We start from the raw sequence: 15,603 nt of genomic DNA on the forward strand, positions 1-15,603 counted from the left end.
ATGGTCAAAATGAAATGATTTAATAATAATGTATAACAATAACTTATTTCACTTATAAATTGCTGTTGAACGACAAAACCAACCACCAGATGGGAAAAGGACATTTAACAATAACTTCAAATGCACCACGAGGCTGTAGTTTACCAGTTTCAATGAACACACCGTCTGTGTTGTTTTTCTAACAACGGCAGTTGCAGCTTGTTACATGTGTTGGAATCCTCTACAGTAAAACACAGTCAAACTTTACACCGTTTAGCGTTAGCTGTCAGCATTTTAACCGTGTTTAATCCAGCTACTAGCTAGCGGTAGGCTAACGTTAGCTGCTGTCGAGTATAGTGTTAACTAGCGTTGCGTGCAGCGTTGTTTGTGTTGCCTGTATCGTCTGTTTCAGAGCATCCGAGACAAGCGCAGACATATCAGTGGCACCAGATTTCGGTAGCCAACCCTATTCAGGAAGAAGATTTTTTACAAGTAAATGTTCCAATCAATGATCCAGGCAGCACATTCTCATCTCCCTCCTTCATTTTACAGTCGAATGGTGGTTAGAACGGCTCCGGGTCAAACATCAATATGGAATGGATTAATCTGTGTTATTTTTTTTAACGTGTTATTTTGACAGCCCTAATTATTATTATTATTATTATTATTATTATTATTATTATTAACCCCTAGGCTAATTTTACGCCGGAATTGACCTTTAAAACAGTTAGTTCTATTTCATCCCTGCTATTTTATCCCATGCTTAAAGCACTGAATATTCCCTTTGCGCATGCGCAGTTCAGGTATGTATACCAACAACGTCACTGGACCCCTTGATGACCTGAGAGAGGTTATATGTTCCGGAGTCATCAGTGGATCTGTTCTACGGTATCTTCTTGCGGGATCACGGGGATTCCCTCTCTGGCGGTCATTCGGGATTCATAGAACCATAGTTACATTGATAACTTTCGTTTTAAGTAGATTTGATGATGAGTTTGACATATACCAACTCATATGCAGTAGTGTGGTTTATAAAAAAAAAAAAAAAAAGATGGGTATCACGGGTGGTACTACTAGGTATCGCGATGATATTGGAGTTCAGAAAATGGTGTGCTGCAGTTTAAAAGAGTGAGATATGGCAAATAAACACCAGTTTTAACAGTTTGAAGAAATAAAACACTGTAACCTTGACGACTGTGACCTTCAGACAATAAGAAAGAAATAGAAAATTCTTAAGGGAAAAGACAGTAGCCTAGAACTGACTGCACCATGCTTGGTTGAGGAGCATTTTGCAACAACTTCATTAAATTAATCCATAATGTTTACTTGGGAGAACAGTGTTGTCCAACTTCAATATGTTTTAGTGTGTTGATATTCCAGTATTACAGTTCATATCTTAGGCAGCACTTCTCTGACGGTCACTTTAATCAGTTAAACAATACTGTTGGAAGATTTGGTGTAGTGCATTTCAAGTCTTTCAGAGACCAGTCAATTAACCTATTGTTGGATACAGTTTCTTCTCTTGTTTACTCAAGAGCAAATTCTACCTGTGGCATACAAACAAATGGTTCCAGATCGCATTCTCATGTCCGTTTAACATCACCATCAATTATGATTTGTGACGGTTTGGTTTTCTTTCTTTTTTTGTTTCTTCCTTTTTTTCCCCCCCCATCTACAGAGACGTCTGAGGAACCATTAGTTGATCTATCTGATGTTCTGAACACTGATGCAGACATCTTGGGAATGCTCGGAAAGCCAAGCAGTGACTCTGGTGCGTCATATATCTCACAGATAGTCACATTGGCAAGAATTTATTAATAGTCACCTAGCCGTGGGTTTACAAAATCTTTTCCTCCCGGTTCAAAATTATCCTCAGACAGCAAGTTTATTTTGCTTTCACCACTTAATGATTTTTTTTTTTTACTGTCACATTCTTTAACAATACTTTTTGTTCATTTTTGGTTTTATCTTTTGTTTGTTTGCATTGTCAAGCGTGTTGTGCTAGTGCTGTCTTCACTATTTTTTCACTCATTTTATCTGGTTTTGGGTCCTTGTAGGTCTTGATTTTTGCCCCTTCCAGGTTGACAGCTCACCTCCTCCTTTTGGTAAGGGTGCTATGGCCTACTAATCCCTTGCTTTAGTGCATTCTTCCTCTCTTACAGTGTTTGTCTCTATTTGAGTGTGCATGCATATAAGCTGCTTCATACTTAGCTTTTTCTCAACCATTTCAGATTGTTTTAACACTCATAAACTGCTTAGTGCTTACCTAACCCAGTACAGTGTTTACTCAAATGCATATGGTGTGTCGGTCTTTGTTCGTGCACCTCCTAAACCCTTTCACAGTGGTGAAGTAAATAAAAACTCATGAACTCAAATTCATAGCTGCCTGACTGAAGATGTCTTCAAGATAGCAAAGATACACGCTTACAAAGCCATTTTGACATTCAATAAATCAGCAGTTTAGAACCAAGAAATGTATGCCTCATTTCCACCTCATGGCTCAGTTTGACCCAAGTCCCTTTTGGTACCAGGTCCTTTTCTTTATTTCGTTTTCAACTGTGGATAGTACCCCCTCAGTGTAGGTGGGATTCTCAGCTGATGGCCACAGCAATGCCGTGTGAAACTTTTAACGTAACAAAAAACCAGTCAGACCAGTCAGTGGTCTGCACTAACACCACCTTCTAGTATCGACTCAGCTTGCTTGAAACCTTGTCGGTGGTACCAAAAAGAGGTACTATCAGGTACTATCCACAACTTTTGCAAACGGAAAACCAAAAAAGAGTGAGTTGATTGGGTAGAGATCTGTCACGTACCATCCCATGCAGTGGAAATGCGGCATTACGAGGCCTTTGGAGAATGTCTTTCCAGTTCCTAAAGACTGTGAAGGTCTTCTGTTCTCAGTCCTGTGGCAAGAAGACTGCAGTCCATGTCCTTCATTCTTAGTAAAAACTAATTTGTTCAGCCTAGATGCCTTATGGGCTGATATAATTTTGTTCTAATACAGATATTGCAAATGAATGGTTGCTTACATCCATCCTTATGTTGGTAGAAAGTTTTGTGTTGAAGAAAGTATGGAATAAATGAAAAGTATAGACAAGAGTCAGAAAACTGTTTTGCAGTGATAGAGATTCATACATCATTTTGATATAATCTAATAGCAGTGTAGTAACCCAGATCATTGACATGGGTTTTCTTTTGGATTGGATCAGCGATTTAAAAGCTGATTTAAGATTTTTATATATATATATACACTCACTCTACAAACATTCAAGTGTTTGTTTACATTTACTGAGAATATCTGAGAATTAGTATGACCTATCTGTCTCTTTACAGTTCCCACAACACTGCTTTTAAACAACACAGGGACCCCAAGGAGCTGTAATCCTATACTGTTCTGTTTTGATTGCATTCCTCAGGCTGTTAAGACAATAAATATGTTCTTACTTCATGTCTATATTCATGATCACGTTCTTCGTTGGGTATTTTGTCGGTTGTTTTGTGTGTGTGTGTGTATGTCTGTGTGTGTGCGTGTTATGATTTGTTTTTGTATGTCTGTGTGTTTCCACAGCTGGTCTGGACATTGGGCCCCTGGCAGAAAGTTCCCCGGTGGCTCTGCACTCTCAGGCTGGCCGGAGGACACCTCGAACCCTCCCAGAGGAACCCCTGGACGGCATTCTCAGCCCAGAGCTAGACAAGATGGTCACTGATGGTCAGTGCAAGAGACCAGGCATCCAGACATTTTCATTTGTTTTACACTGTTATTTTAAAACTTTATACAGGATGCATAATGATCTGTTTTCTCTAATTCTTTCGTTATTTCAGAATCAATTCTCAGCAAACTTTACAAAATTCCAGGTTTGTAATTTCATTTTTTTTTTTTTTTAACAAAACTCTAAGCTTGGAACCATCGTTGTCCTACCCTTATTATTGTGACTGTGAACTCCCAATGCAGTTTTGTTGCAGCACATTGACCAGGGTTCAGTGTTTTGTTAAATAATGTTTTACAGGTTGGTAAGATAAATTGCCCAGGTGTCTTTAAGACAAAAATAAGTATTCAGTTATCTCTCATAATAAATACAGGAGGAATCAATTCTGACATTCTGAATTCTTATTCATTTTACGCACCTTTACTATCATTGTGCTGTTACACTCTGTTACAGAGCTGGAGGGCAAAGATGTGGAGGATCTCTTCACAGCAGTCCTTAGCCCCAGCATGAGCCATCCACCTCTACCACAGGTGCCTCACCCCCAGGGTCCAGGGCCCCTCCCTGCCACACCTGGCACTAGCATGCCTCACCCCAATGCAGGTACATTATTAAGCACCTTGTCGTTGTCAGAGGTAGCATTTGTATCTGTTGTTTTTGAAAGTCTATGCATCTAATTCACCTCTTAAATCGTGTGTAGGGAATCCCATGTTTCCAAGGATGCCGATGATCAATGGTATGATGGGACCAAACCAACGCTTCCCTACAAATCCGGGAGCAGGGCCCTGCATCCCAGAAAATTTCTCCCCTCTTAACCGTATGCCTTTCACTGACAATCCAAGGTAATGTATTGCTGCCTTCCTTTAAACTATTTAATATTCCAAATTTTCTTTTTCTTTTTTTCTCTGAAAAAAAACAGAGTGCTGTGATTAAATATGAGCTGTTTTCCTTTGTTGTTACAGGGATAGAAAGTTTAATCAGATGCCTAGAGAAGCAGTAGGTACATGGCCCTCCCCTGCCCATGGCTCCGGCCCTACACCACCTGGACCTCTGCCTGAGGGGGAGACTGAAGCCATGTCAAATGCCCAAAGGAGTACACTCAAGTGGGAGAAGGAGGAGACACTTGGAGAGCTAGCCACTGTAGCGCCTGTCCTATATACCAATGTCAATTTCCCCAACCTCAAAGAAGAATACCCAGGTTTGTAGATATATTAACATATATTTCCCCCTTTGTCCATGTTGTTGTTATTATCATCATTGCTGATAATTCTGCTTACCTATGGCTTCTTGTTTGGGTGTGCCCAATGCACTGTCTCAGTCACACAGTACAAAAATACCTTGTATGCGCTCTGAGATTGTTGGCATGACATCTCCTCTTTTTTCTTTCAACAGATTGGTCTACAAGAGTAAAGCAAATTGCAAAACTTTGGAGGAAAGCTAGTTCACAAGACAGGGCCCCATATGTGGTAAGATCACTTACTGTTAAATTTGCAGATTTTCTTCAACTATCTCACAGTCTAAACACATTGAACCATGCCAGACATCAAACTGTCACTACTAGTTGCACTGACATATTAGTATGCAGAAGGCAGACTCGTTTATCGCATCTGGCCTCTTGCCTCTTGCCAATGCAATTTGAAATCCGGCCATTCACAGATGAACTAATTAACATAGGAAGGCCTGCTCAGTGTTAGAACTCACTGTGGTCTCAGTAATTAAGTTCACTAGAAGTCATTTTATCTGGCAGAGGCCAATTTCAAAGACCTAGTCTTGATTTTAAAAAATGTACCCTGAATTTGTGATTGTAATGGTATTTTGCCACTCGTTACATGGTGGCAGTTCTCTTATAGAGATTTTTCTTTTGATCTTTCACTATCCCAACTATTGAGATACCTGATTTACAGTAACATAATGACCTTTCTTTGCTGCATACAGTACAGTACAAATATGTCAAGTTACTAAATGGTGTGGGTAACACCTATCCCATGAACATTTAAGAGTTAGATAGTGCCCTACCCAATCAAAATAAAATAAAAATTATTTTTAAACATCCATGGGGCCATGGAGTTCTTTATCCAGCCATGCCCCTATTGTAAGGTTACTCTAGCCTAAGGGATGGAGACCCCTTTCTCACTGTCACCACCAAGTGTCAACTCTTTGCCAATGAAAAGGGAACCTCCACTCCAGAGAGTAGTTTATTTTCTTTGTGCATGTTGTAGCTTTCCAACCCCCACTGTTTGTGTACTAGCTTAGCAATGCTGGGAGGTCCTCCACACATACACGTGGGAGGTTTTTGGGAAAGAATTGAATGTTACATACACACCAGTTTTTGTAGTAGTAGTATGCATGACATTTCTCCATTTCACACTTGTTTCAGATAATCACGGTTGCATAGGTAATCTTTTTTTCTGCAATCTTGTGTTAATTAAGTATTTTTGTCTGTTTTTGTTTTGCAATTGATTTGCTGTTTAGCAAAAGGCAAGAGATAACCGAGCAGCCCTGCGCATCAACAAAGTCCAGATGTCGAATGAGACGGTGAAGAGGCACCATCCACAGCAACAGCCCCCTGAGGTGTTTGATCCCAACATACCACTAGACACAGAACTGCTGTTTAAAGACCCTTTGAAACCAAAAGAGTCAGAGCATGAACAAGAGTGGAAGTTTAGACAGGTAAGAGTGTATGCAATGAAGTCAGGGAATGCAGCGGCAGGTCCACTTTATATTAAGACAGCTAAGAAGTGGTGGTTTAGTAAAGCTCCCTAAACAACTGCACTATCCTCCACATTAACCCTGATGACATTGGTGGTTAGTAGGTCCAGTTCATTTTTGGCATGAGACTGATATTTGCTGCATCCTTTTTTGATGTCTAATTCCACTTTTCACTGTGCCCTTTCAACAGCAAATGAGGCAGAAAAGCAAACAGCAAGCCAAAATTGAAGCCACTCAGAAATTGGAGCAAGTTAAGAATGAGCAACTCCAGCAACAACAACAGCAGCAGACCAACAGCCAGTCAGAGGGAGATGGCAACAACAGTGGAAACCAGAGCCCAGCCTCCCAGCCCAGCAATGGCAGCATGTCCCCCTTGCAACAGCTGAATTCTAAAGATGGCTTTGCCAGGCCACAGCTACCAGGGACGCCCACTTCAGGTCCCCCAGAGGATGTGTTCTTACGACCCCCTCCTCCCCCTCCTTCTGGCTCTTCCTCCCAACCTCAGTCCCCACAGGTATTCTCACCAGGTTCCTCTGGTTCCAGACCCTCTTCTCCATGGGACCCATATGCCAAGATGGTTGGGACCCCAAGACCGCCAACTCTCGGGCCAAATGCATGTCGCAGAATGCCTGTGGAATCTGGTAAATCCCCCACGTCCTTGATGGAGCAGCAGGACAGAGGGAGGCCCTCTCCTGCTCATGAATCTTTTGGATCTCCAACATCCATGAGCAGTGACCCTTATGCCAAACCGCCTGACACCCCAAGGCCAACTGGGGACATGGACCCTTTCCTGAAGCCTATGGGTCCCCCCAGGGCCAGTCAAGCTGCTCAGGGAAGGCCCCCAATGGGTTCTCCAGGCAGAGACCCATACTCAAGGCCTATGATAAGAACTGAGGCCTATCAACGTATGGCCCAGAACAGGATGATCTTGTCTGACCCTTACTCAAGGCCTTTACTAACACCAATCCCTGGAAGTAATGAGTCTGGCTCGATCCCCCTGTTCAAAACACCTATGCCCCCTCCTCAGGCTCAGGATCCCTTCAATCGACCAGGTCCACATCTTACTGACAGGTTCTCTCAGAATCAGCAGAATGACCCCTATGCTCAGCCTCCACATACCCCAAGACCATCTGGGAATGACAACTTCACCAGTCCTCCTAGAATGGGCCAACATCACCCTCAGATGCACTCATTTGCTCAGCCAGGACCAATGACTCAGATGTCTAGAAATCCTTATGCCCATGCACCTTCCACTCCAAGGCCGGACCACTTCACATATGACCCCTTTGCCCAGCCCTCTGGTCCTAACAAGCCAGCTGCTGACCCTTTCTCTCAATCTACAGGCAACCAGCGATCCATCAATGAACCCGGTGCTCAGCCTCGCTCATTTTTTGACCCCTATGCCCGACCTCCCGGCACCCCACGTCCACATGACAACTATGGTCAGCCTTCAAACACCCCTAACCCATCCTCAGACCCTTACTCACAGGCTCCTTCTACTCCCCGCCCCAGTGGGATGAACCAGTTCACTCATCAGTCGCACCCTGGACAGAGGATTTCACCTTCCCACTCAGTGGACCCTTATGCTCAGCCACCAGGTACTCCACGGCCCTCTGTGGGAGAGAGGTTTTCAAAGTCACCGGGCAGTCAGAGGGGGCCAATAGAGACATTTACTAGTACACCTGGGACATTACGGCCAGGGAGTAGCGACATGTTTTCCCCGCCTGGGGCCCCCAGACCAATGCTTAATGACCCCTACGCCCAGCCTCCAGGGACCCCACGGCCTGGTCCTGATGTGCTCAGCAGACAAGGGCCAAGGCTGGGGCTTATGGGAAGCCAGGATCTTTTCTCCCCACCTCAAGGTAGACTTCATGAGCCCTTCTCTCATCCAGGCTCACAAACACCAAAACACCCTAGTGTTTCAGATGATGGATATACTCAGTCACCTTCCAGAAGACCCAGTCAGACACCTGGCCATGACCCATACGAGCAAGTACCCATGACCACTCGTCCACAGTCAATAGAGAAAATGGAAATGAAAGATCAGTCATGTGTGGTCAACAATGGAACTGTCCCTCAAGACCCAGGCCTACTGTCTAACAACCCACAAATACCTGGTGCTTCCTCCGAGGCTCAGAGTGTTGCTCTCGCTGAGAGTGAGGAAAGACTGAGACAGGTACATGTTATTTTAAATCTCATCATTCATACATTACTATTGAAATTGTATCACTTATGGTTTTTTGTTTAACAACCTGGGTCATATTTTAAATTTGGCCATGATTATCAGTTATTATTATGACCCCTTTAGCCATATTATGTAAATAAGTTATCTGGAAGCAGCACACCTGAAACATCTGTTCCTCATTCCATAGAAGAACTGTGTGAGTGCACAGCTATCAATGGTAGGTCAAAGTTGGACCAAGAACTCAGGACATTACAACAGATAGTTTTAGTAATAGTGTTACATTAGTCTTAATTTTCTTTTCCAAATAAATGTATTAAAACTGGGGGTTTGGGTTAACCTGTCTGAATATCTGACCATGGCTGTTACTTGGTTTGAGCCTACAACGTATACATAATGCACACCACATAACAAACAAGTAGTAGTAAGGAAAATGTTTTTTTTATATTAAATGGGAATGACAAAATTACCGCGTTTGTTGATGGAGAACTTGTATCCATACAGCCAATCAATTATATTTGCATAAAGCAGTAACGTCTCCATTCCATAATAGGCAGGTGGTCACAGCCAGACAGCAGCATGCTATAAACACAATAGCCACAGACTTTGAACAACATTAGTCTCCTTCCCATCTAACTTACAAATATGAAAACACCTTGTCCTGCACCGTAGCTTGTTGAACAAGCCACCAAACAAACATTCACCGGGAAAAGGTGCTCTGCTAATGTCAATTTGCAAGCTAGATAGCTAATTAGCTGTTCAGTAGTCTCGCATTGCCAGACCTACCTCCACAAAACTGCGGAAGAGGGTCTGGATAGTCCACACAGCATTCAAGAATGGGAGAAAAATATGCTCTGGTTTATTGGCATTTCTTTAAACCAATCACAATCGTCTTGGCCGGTGCCGCTGGAAAATAGCCTCGGGAAGGAACTTGTTTTGGTGTACGTTCATTGTATGTTTTGTATGTTCTTAGTAAAGAGAAGTGCCATTGGGGCATTTTCTAAAACAACCAAGATGGCTGCAGCTTATGTGAAACTTTCTATTATACTATTTTCAAATTCTGATGGCAAAAATGGCAACACTCGTTCAGTCATATTGATGTCACACCATCACAGCTTATCTTTGCATGCTGTAGTCTGTTCACATTTGTCCGTCAGCTCAGCGCTACTTCACATGTTCCGTTGCTCTGATTGGTTGATGATTGGTCTACCCAATTGCGTCCAGAAGCATTTTGCTCTTCGGCCGTTAATAACAGCCCTTGGAAATTAAAAATGAACTGAGTGTTTGCGATTTTGTGATGTCAGGCTATATGGCCCATTTACCCTGTTTTTAAAAAAAAAAAAGGCTTAAATGTCTGTATGCTTGTTGTTGTGTTTTGTAGCGACAACGAATTAGAGAGCTAATCCTCAAGCAGCAGCAACAGAGGAGTGCTATTCGACAGGAGAGGGGCCCTCAGGAGACTGCTGGCAACATAAACCCAGGACCACCACGGCCCTGGCCCCAGGAGGGCCCTGGGCAACAGGGGGAAATGTTCAACCGGCCGCCTCCACCTTATCCCGGACAAGGACCCATGAGAGGGCCAATGCGGTTTCCTGGACCTTTTCCAGGCGATCAGCGTGTCCCTTTCCCTAATGAGGGACAACTCCTCAGGGGCCCACATCCTGGAGATCCTAATTTGAGACATCAGGGACCAAGGTTTGTGTGATATTATTATTTTTATTAAACCCTTTGTGATTCAGATATTCTGTAATTAATAACTGCAAACATCTAGGAATGCCCTTGCTATTTATTCATATACATTTTTTTTAAATCCTATTTTAGGTTTGCATTCCCACCAGGGGTTCTAGGACCTCATGGGGCCCAAGAGTTCTTTCCCCGTGGGCAACACCCAATGCAGGATATCCCTCCTCAAATGAGACGGTCCATGTCTGTCGAAATGGCAAAGAGTATGGGAGGTAACCCTATGGGGATGCCCCAGCACTTTCCACCACGTGGTATGCCAGTGCAGCAGCACAACATAATGGGCCAGCCTTTCATTGAGCTGCGACACAGAGCAGTAGAAAACAGGCCACGTATGCCATTTCCCCCTGGTGCCATGCAAGGAAGCAACATGGATCCCAACTTTCAGGGTCAAAGACTACCAGGCTTTCCAGGAACACCCGATTCCAGGTTTGCTTCAAATCAGGGGCCCAGGATGGTAGACCCCATGGCCAGCCACACTGGCCATGTACAGCTATCTGCCAGCATGGACAATCTTCATCATCATGCCCAAATGTCAGGAAATAACACACTCAGACAATCTCATTTGATGAGATCCATGAGCCAGCCTGCTTCCAACGAGACCCAGAACATGGCAGCATCTATGATCCTGACTGCACCCTCTGCTGGGCAGACAGAGGTGGTATCAGTGTCTGGCAGTGAAGCTGTGGAGGAGAAACTGGATGCAGAAGAATCAGCAGTCAAAGATCTTGAGGATGTGGAGGTGAAAGACTTGGTGGATGCTGACTTGGAAAACCTAAATTTGGATCCAGAAGATGGCAAAGACCTAGATCTAGAGACAAATGACCTACACCTTGATGACTTTCTAACATCTGGGAAATTTGACATCATTGCTTATACAGACCCTGACTTAGATGACATCAAGAAAGACATGTTTAATGAGGAACTGGATCTCAGTGATCCTATGGATGATAATGCAGACACCACAGACATCAACAAAAACTCAAGCACAGGAACTGAGGCGTCATCCAGTTCAGCATCTGTACTGGCAAAGTCAGAAGCCTCAGGTGAGCAATCTTCAGCTGAAGTCAAGATGGAGGCCTCTGGGAGTCAGGAATCTGCTTCTTTGGCACCTGGGCAACAAATTAAAACAGAGGTCAAGGACTGTCAGAACCCCTCTGATTTGGTAGACCAGAACACCTTAACCTCAAACCAGCAGGGAGTGCTGTCCGACTCCACCCCAGTCCTGTCTAGTTTACTCATTAAGCAGCAGCCTGAGGAGCAGTCATTAAATCCAATCGGTGAATCTGTCAGTCAAGGAGGTAACCTCATGCCCCAGCAGAACCAAGTCACTGACACTCAGCATACCTCTGGACTTACAATACCCGATGCCACAACTGCCGGAGAAGCCTCTATGACTGGCTTTGGGGCAGACCACCAGGTGGGGCTAGCCTCTGAAGTGGACCAGAGCGGTCTGACCCCAGCCCATGGCCAGCTACACCGTCCTCTTCTGCTAGAGGAGCAGCCACTCCTATTGCAGGACCTCCTAGACCAGGAGAGGCAGGAACAACAGCAGCAGAGGCAGATGCAAGCTATGATACGACATCGCTCCAGCGACTCCTTCTTCCCCAACATTGGTAAATTATTAAGTCCACAACTTGTCTGGATAGGTTAATGTTTGAGATTACCAGTCTTTTCTGAGAGTGCATTATTTGTCATTTGCAGATTTTGATGCCATCACTGACCCCATCATGAAAGCTAAAATGGTTGCCCTGAAAGGCATCAACAAAGTCATGGTTCAGAACAACATGGGAATGACCCCAATGGTCATGAACAGGTAAAAGGTTTGCTTGGTACCGCATGTAATACTGGTAGTAGGAGTATATGTATTAGTTTGGTTTTCAAGCAATGGTAATACCAACCTAATAGCCCAGCCACTAGGATATTGTGCAACTATTTGAAGAATTGCTACTGTGATTGATTAAATTACTAAATGGTGCATGGTTGTGGTATTGCTCTATTACAGATTTCCTCCTGGTCCTGCGCCATCTTGTCCTGAAAGCACACCGCTTCCTCCACAAGTTGTTGGTCAGGTAATTGAATCCTTACATCTGCTTAGATGTTATTTAAACAATATAATGAAAAATATCTTAAGTTGCAAATATATGATAACATATTTGTCAACCTTGCTTTTAGGATGGCAAATTGACACAAGTACCAAGACCAAATCCACCAAACTTTGGACCAGGATTTGTCAGTAAGTTATCTTAAAATGAATATGCATTTTCAACTTTTTGGTTTGTAGGTCTGTCAGGCCTGAAATGTTAAGATGTTGGTTTTTCATGCTGAGCCTTTTTTCTCCTTTCAGACAATGCTCAGAGGGCTCAGTATGAGGAGTGGCTCCAGGAGACTCAGCAACTACTTCAAATGCAGCAGAAGTTTCTGGAAGAGAAGATTGGGGCTCACAGGAAGTCTAAGAAAGCCCTGTCTGCCAAGCAGAGAACAGCTAAGAAGGCAGGGAGAGAGTTCCCTGAGGAGGACGCTGAGCAACTCAAACATGTCACAGAGCAGCAGGGTGTAGTGCAGAAACAACTGGAGCAGGTAAATGTTAGGCCTGTCAAGCTCCACCACTGAATTCTATCTCAGCCCTCCTCTGCACAATGGCTGCCTTAAGCATTGTCCTTTCATTGGTCATATGAAGCAGAGTTTATTGTTTAAAGTACGGATTGGCAAATATCAGAAGTAGTTGCCGACATGCCTGGCGTGTTTAGGACCATGTTAGGACAGGGTGTGGTGCTGAAATAATGTCAAACTGAACAAATGGGGGGGATATTTAATCAGTATTTAACTAAAGACACTTATTATTATTATTTTCTAACTGCGTCTATTTGCAATGACACAGTAACATTGGTGTAAGGTTAATATAGGCACATGCTTTTTCATTATCTTCAATTATTTTATTTACACTTTTGAAAGCCAGTTTCTTTTTAAGAGTAGAGGTGCTGCTTGACTGTCTCTTAACTTTATAGCAGACCTAATAAGTATTAAACATTTTTTGACTATTTAGTCTAATTTATCCAACAGATAATGTAGGTATATGGTATGCATTTGAAGGTACACATCTCGCTATTTTCTTTCCAAGCAAACTTGGAAAAATGAAATCTGACAAACTGAAGAACTCAAAACACACAGGCCTGTGTCTGCACTGCACCTGTCAAAAAATTATCTTGGCTGATTGTACTTTCCAACTCCTGCTTAAAAGTTAAATTCTTTACTTACTGTTTGAAATTAAAATCATTCATCCCCTCCCTTGGGTAAACTTGGTAAATCTGTCTTGTAAATGTGATAAAACACCTTGCAAGTGATAAGTAATTTCTTTGTAAAAGTCTTTGAGAACCTCAATCATATTTCTTGTGAATATGTTTTATGTTTTGTTTCAGATCCGCAAACAGCAGAAGGAGCATGCTGAACTTATAGAGGAGTACCGAGTGAAACAGCAGCAAAACAATATGACACCCATAATGCCTGTGATGCACCCAATGCCTGGCCCTGCTGGCATGGTCCCCAGTGGACCACCAATTGTTCAACCTCCTATGAATCCCATAATGCAGATGCCACTTCATCCTGGCCCGCAAAATCCACCTACGTGTATGCCCAACCCACCACCTGGCTGGCATCCTGGTGCTCCCATGCCCATGGCGGGACCGGGAATGCCATCTATAATGCCCCCCCAGGTACCTGTGGGGAATCCAGGCCAACCTCATCAGATACCAATGGGTAACATACCTCTACACTCACAAATACCTGTGGATTCCCAGGCACCACCACCTCCACCAGGTGGTATAAAACCCATGCAGGCAGGTGGTGTGAAGTTTGATGACAACAACCCATTCAGTGAAGGCTTCCAGGAGCGGGAGAGGAGGGAGAGGCTTAGGGAGCAGCAGGAGAGACAGCGGGTGCAGCTAATGCAGGAAGTTGAACGACAGAGAGCCCTGAAACACCGTATGGAAATGGAGCAGCAAGGGATGATGGGGCCAGATGGGAACATGGCACCACTCGCTCAGATGCCATTTTTTAACGCTGAGCTACCACAGGACTTCATGCAGCCTCAGAGGCCTCCTCTGCAACAACAGCAACAACTTGCACCAATGTTCCCCCAGCAGCAGGGCATGCAGCCTGGTATGGGCTCACCACCTGGGACATTTATGCAAGGTGAAAGGAGGGCCATGATGGGCAATGGAATGATGCCACGTGACATGGGGCCTGGTTTTGGGCCTGATAACGTTGCCCTACAAGCACCTAATTTTCCCCAGGTTCAACCCAGACCACGTCAGTTCAGTGGACCAGGAATGATGCTTCAGATGCCAGGTGAGGGTCCACCATTTGGAGGTGACTCAGCTACACCTCTACCCTCTAACTTTCCGGGCTCAGGTCAGTCTCTAATCCAACTCTACTCCAACATCATCCCAGACGAGAAGGGGAAAAAGAAGAGGAACCGCAAAAAGAAGAAGGATGATGATGCAGATTCAGTCAAGACACCTTCAACTCCACACTCAGACCTTACAGCCCCTCTCACACCTTGTGTCTCGGACACCTCCTCAACTCCAACCAGAAACACTCATCTTTTCTTTGACCAGGACTTGTCAAGGTCTCCCTTACTGGGATCTTCCACCCCCAGTCACTCAGAGCTGGAGAGGCAGCTTTCTGGAGGCCAATCTGGACACCCTTGTGTCTTATCAGACACAGCAAGAACCCAGGCTCAGGAACATGACAGGATCCTTAACAACATAAAGCTGGAGCAGACTGATGCCAGTGAGTGTCATGGGCCTCGGGAAGGGCCCATCGGCTCAGAAATGAGCTCTGTGAAGGAGGAGGGTAATAAAGGGAGTGTGTCTCCCTTCCCTGCAGGGCAAAGTCCAAACAAGGGGGAGGCTGGCAATGAACTACTAAAACACCTTCTGAAGAACAAGAGTACACCTCCACCTGGATTGTCCCAGCAAAGGTCCGAGGAGAGTATGCGCTCAGAGGAGGAGCCTGCAGACTGCAAAGCCCTACTGAGGCAAAGCTCCATGGACAGCAATGGGGTCAGTCTTTGTGTTAGTCATACAGTTAAAGCACTGAGGGATCAACAAAGTGAGTCATAGACGGGATAAGTGATTCAGATAGGGGAGATGCGTCATAGTTAAATTGGTGCAAGACATAGCTGTTGGTTTTTGAATGAGTCATAGCTCTGTGATTGCCATAATGCTGCTCAAGTAATTAGAAGTTTATTTGTGCCTTTTTATGCAAGAACATCTTTTTTTCACCTCC

General features: G+C 44.1%; 1 protein-coding gene across 7 annotated transcripts in view; it reads left to right on the forward strand.

Moving 5' to 3' along the window:
• kmt2cb (lysine (K)-specific methyltransferase 2Cb) overlaps positions 1-15,603 on the forward strand; it is a 70,507-nt gene that overhangs the window by 45,880 nt on the left and 9,024 nt on the right. For 5 of the 7 annotated variants that reach the window (XM_078263857.1, XM_078263858.1, XM_078263859.1 and 2 more), the window contains 17 exons: positions 1,658-1,750; positions 2,037-2,084; positions 3,548-3,688; positions 3,802-3,834; positions 4,140-4,286; positions 4,384-4,525; positions 4,646-4,881; positions 5,076-5,149; positions 6,156-6,353; positions 6,583-8,568; positions 9,956-10,269; positions 10,396-11,930; positions 12,019-12,130; positions 12,320-12,386; positions 12,490-12,550; positions 12,662-12,894; positions 13,734-15,377. In XM_078263857.1, the coding sequence (XP_078119983.1) occupies positions 1,658-1,750; positions 2,037-2,084; positions 3,548-3,688; positions 3,802-3,834; positions 4,140-4,286; positions 4,384-4,525; positions 4,646-4,881; positions 5,076-5,149; positions 6,156-6,353; positions 6,583-8,568; positions 9,956-10,269; positions 10,396-11,930; positions 12,019-12,130; positions 12,320-12,386; positions 12,490-12,550; positions 12,662-12,894; positions 13,734-15,377 (7,064 nt within the window). The remainder of the gene's footprint in view (positions 1-1,657; positions 1,751-2,036; positions 2,085-3,547; positions 3,689-3,801; positions 3,835-4,139; positions 4,287-4,383; positions 4,526-4,645; positions 4,882-5,075; positions 5,150-6,155; positions 6,354-6,582; positions 8,569-9,955; positions 10,270-10,395; positions 11,931-12,018; positions 12,131-12,319; positions 12,387-12,489; positions 12,551-12,661; positions 12,895-13,733; positions 15,378-15,603) is intronic. The other 2 variants (XM_078263862.1, XM_078263861.1) reach the window with 2 other exon arrangements.

This window comes from Sander vitreus, chromosome 12, assembly GCF_031162955.1.
Source record: "Sander vitreus isolate 19-12246 chromosome 12, sanVit1, whole genome shotgun sequence".
NCBI lineage: Eukaryota > Metazoa > Chordata > Actinopteri > Perciformes > Percidae > Sander > Sander vitreus.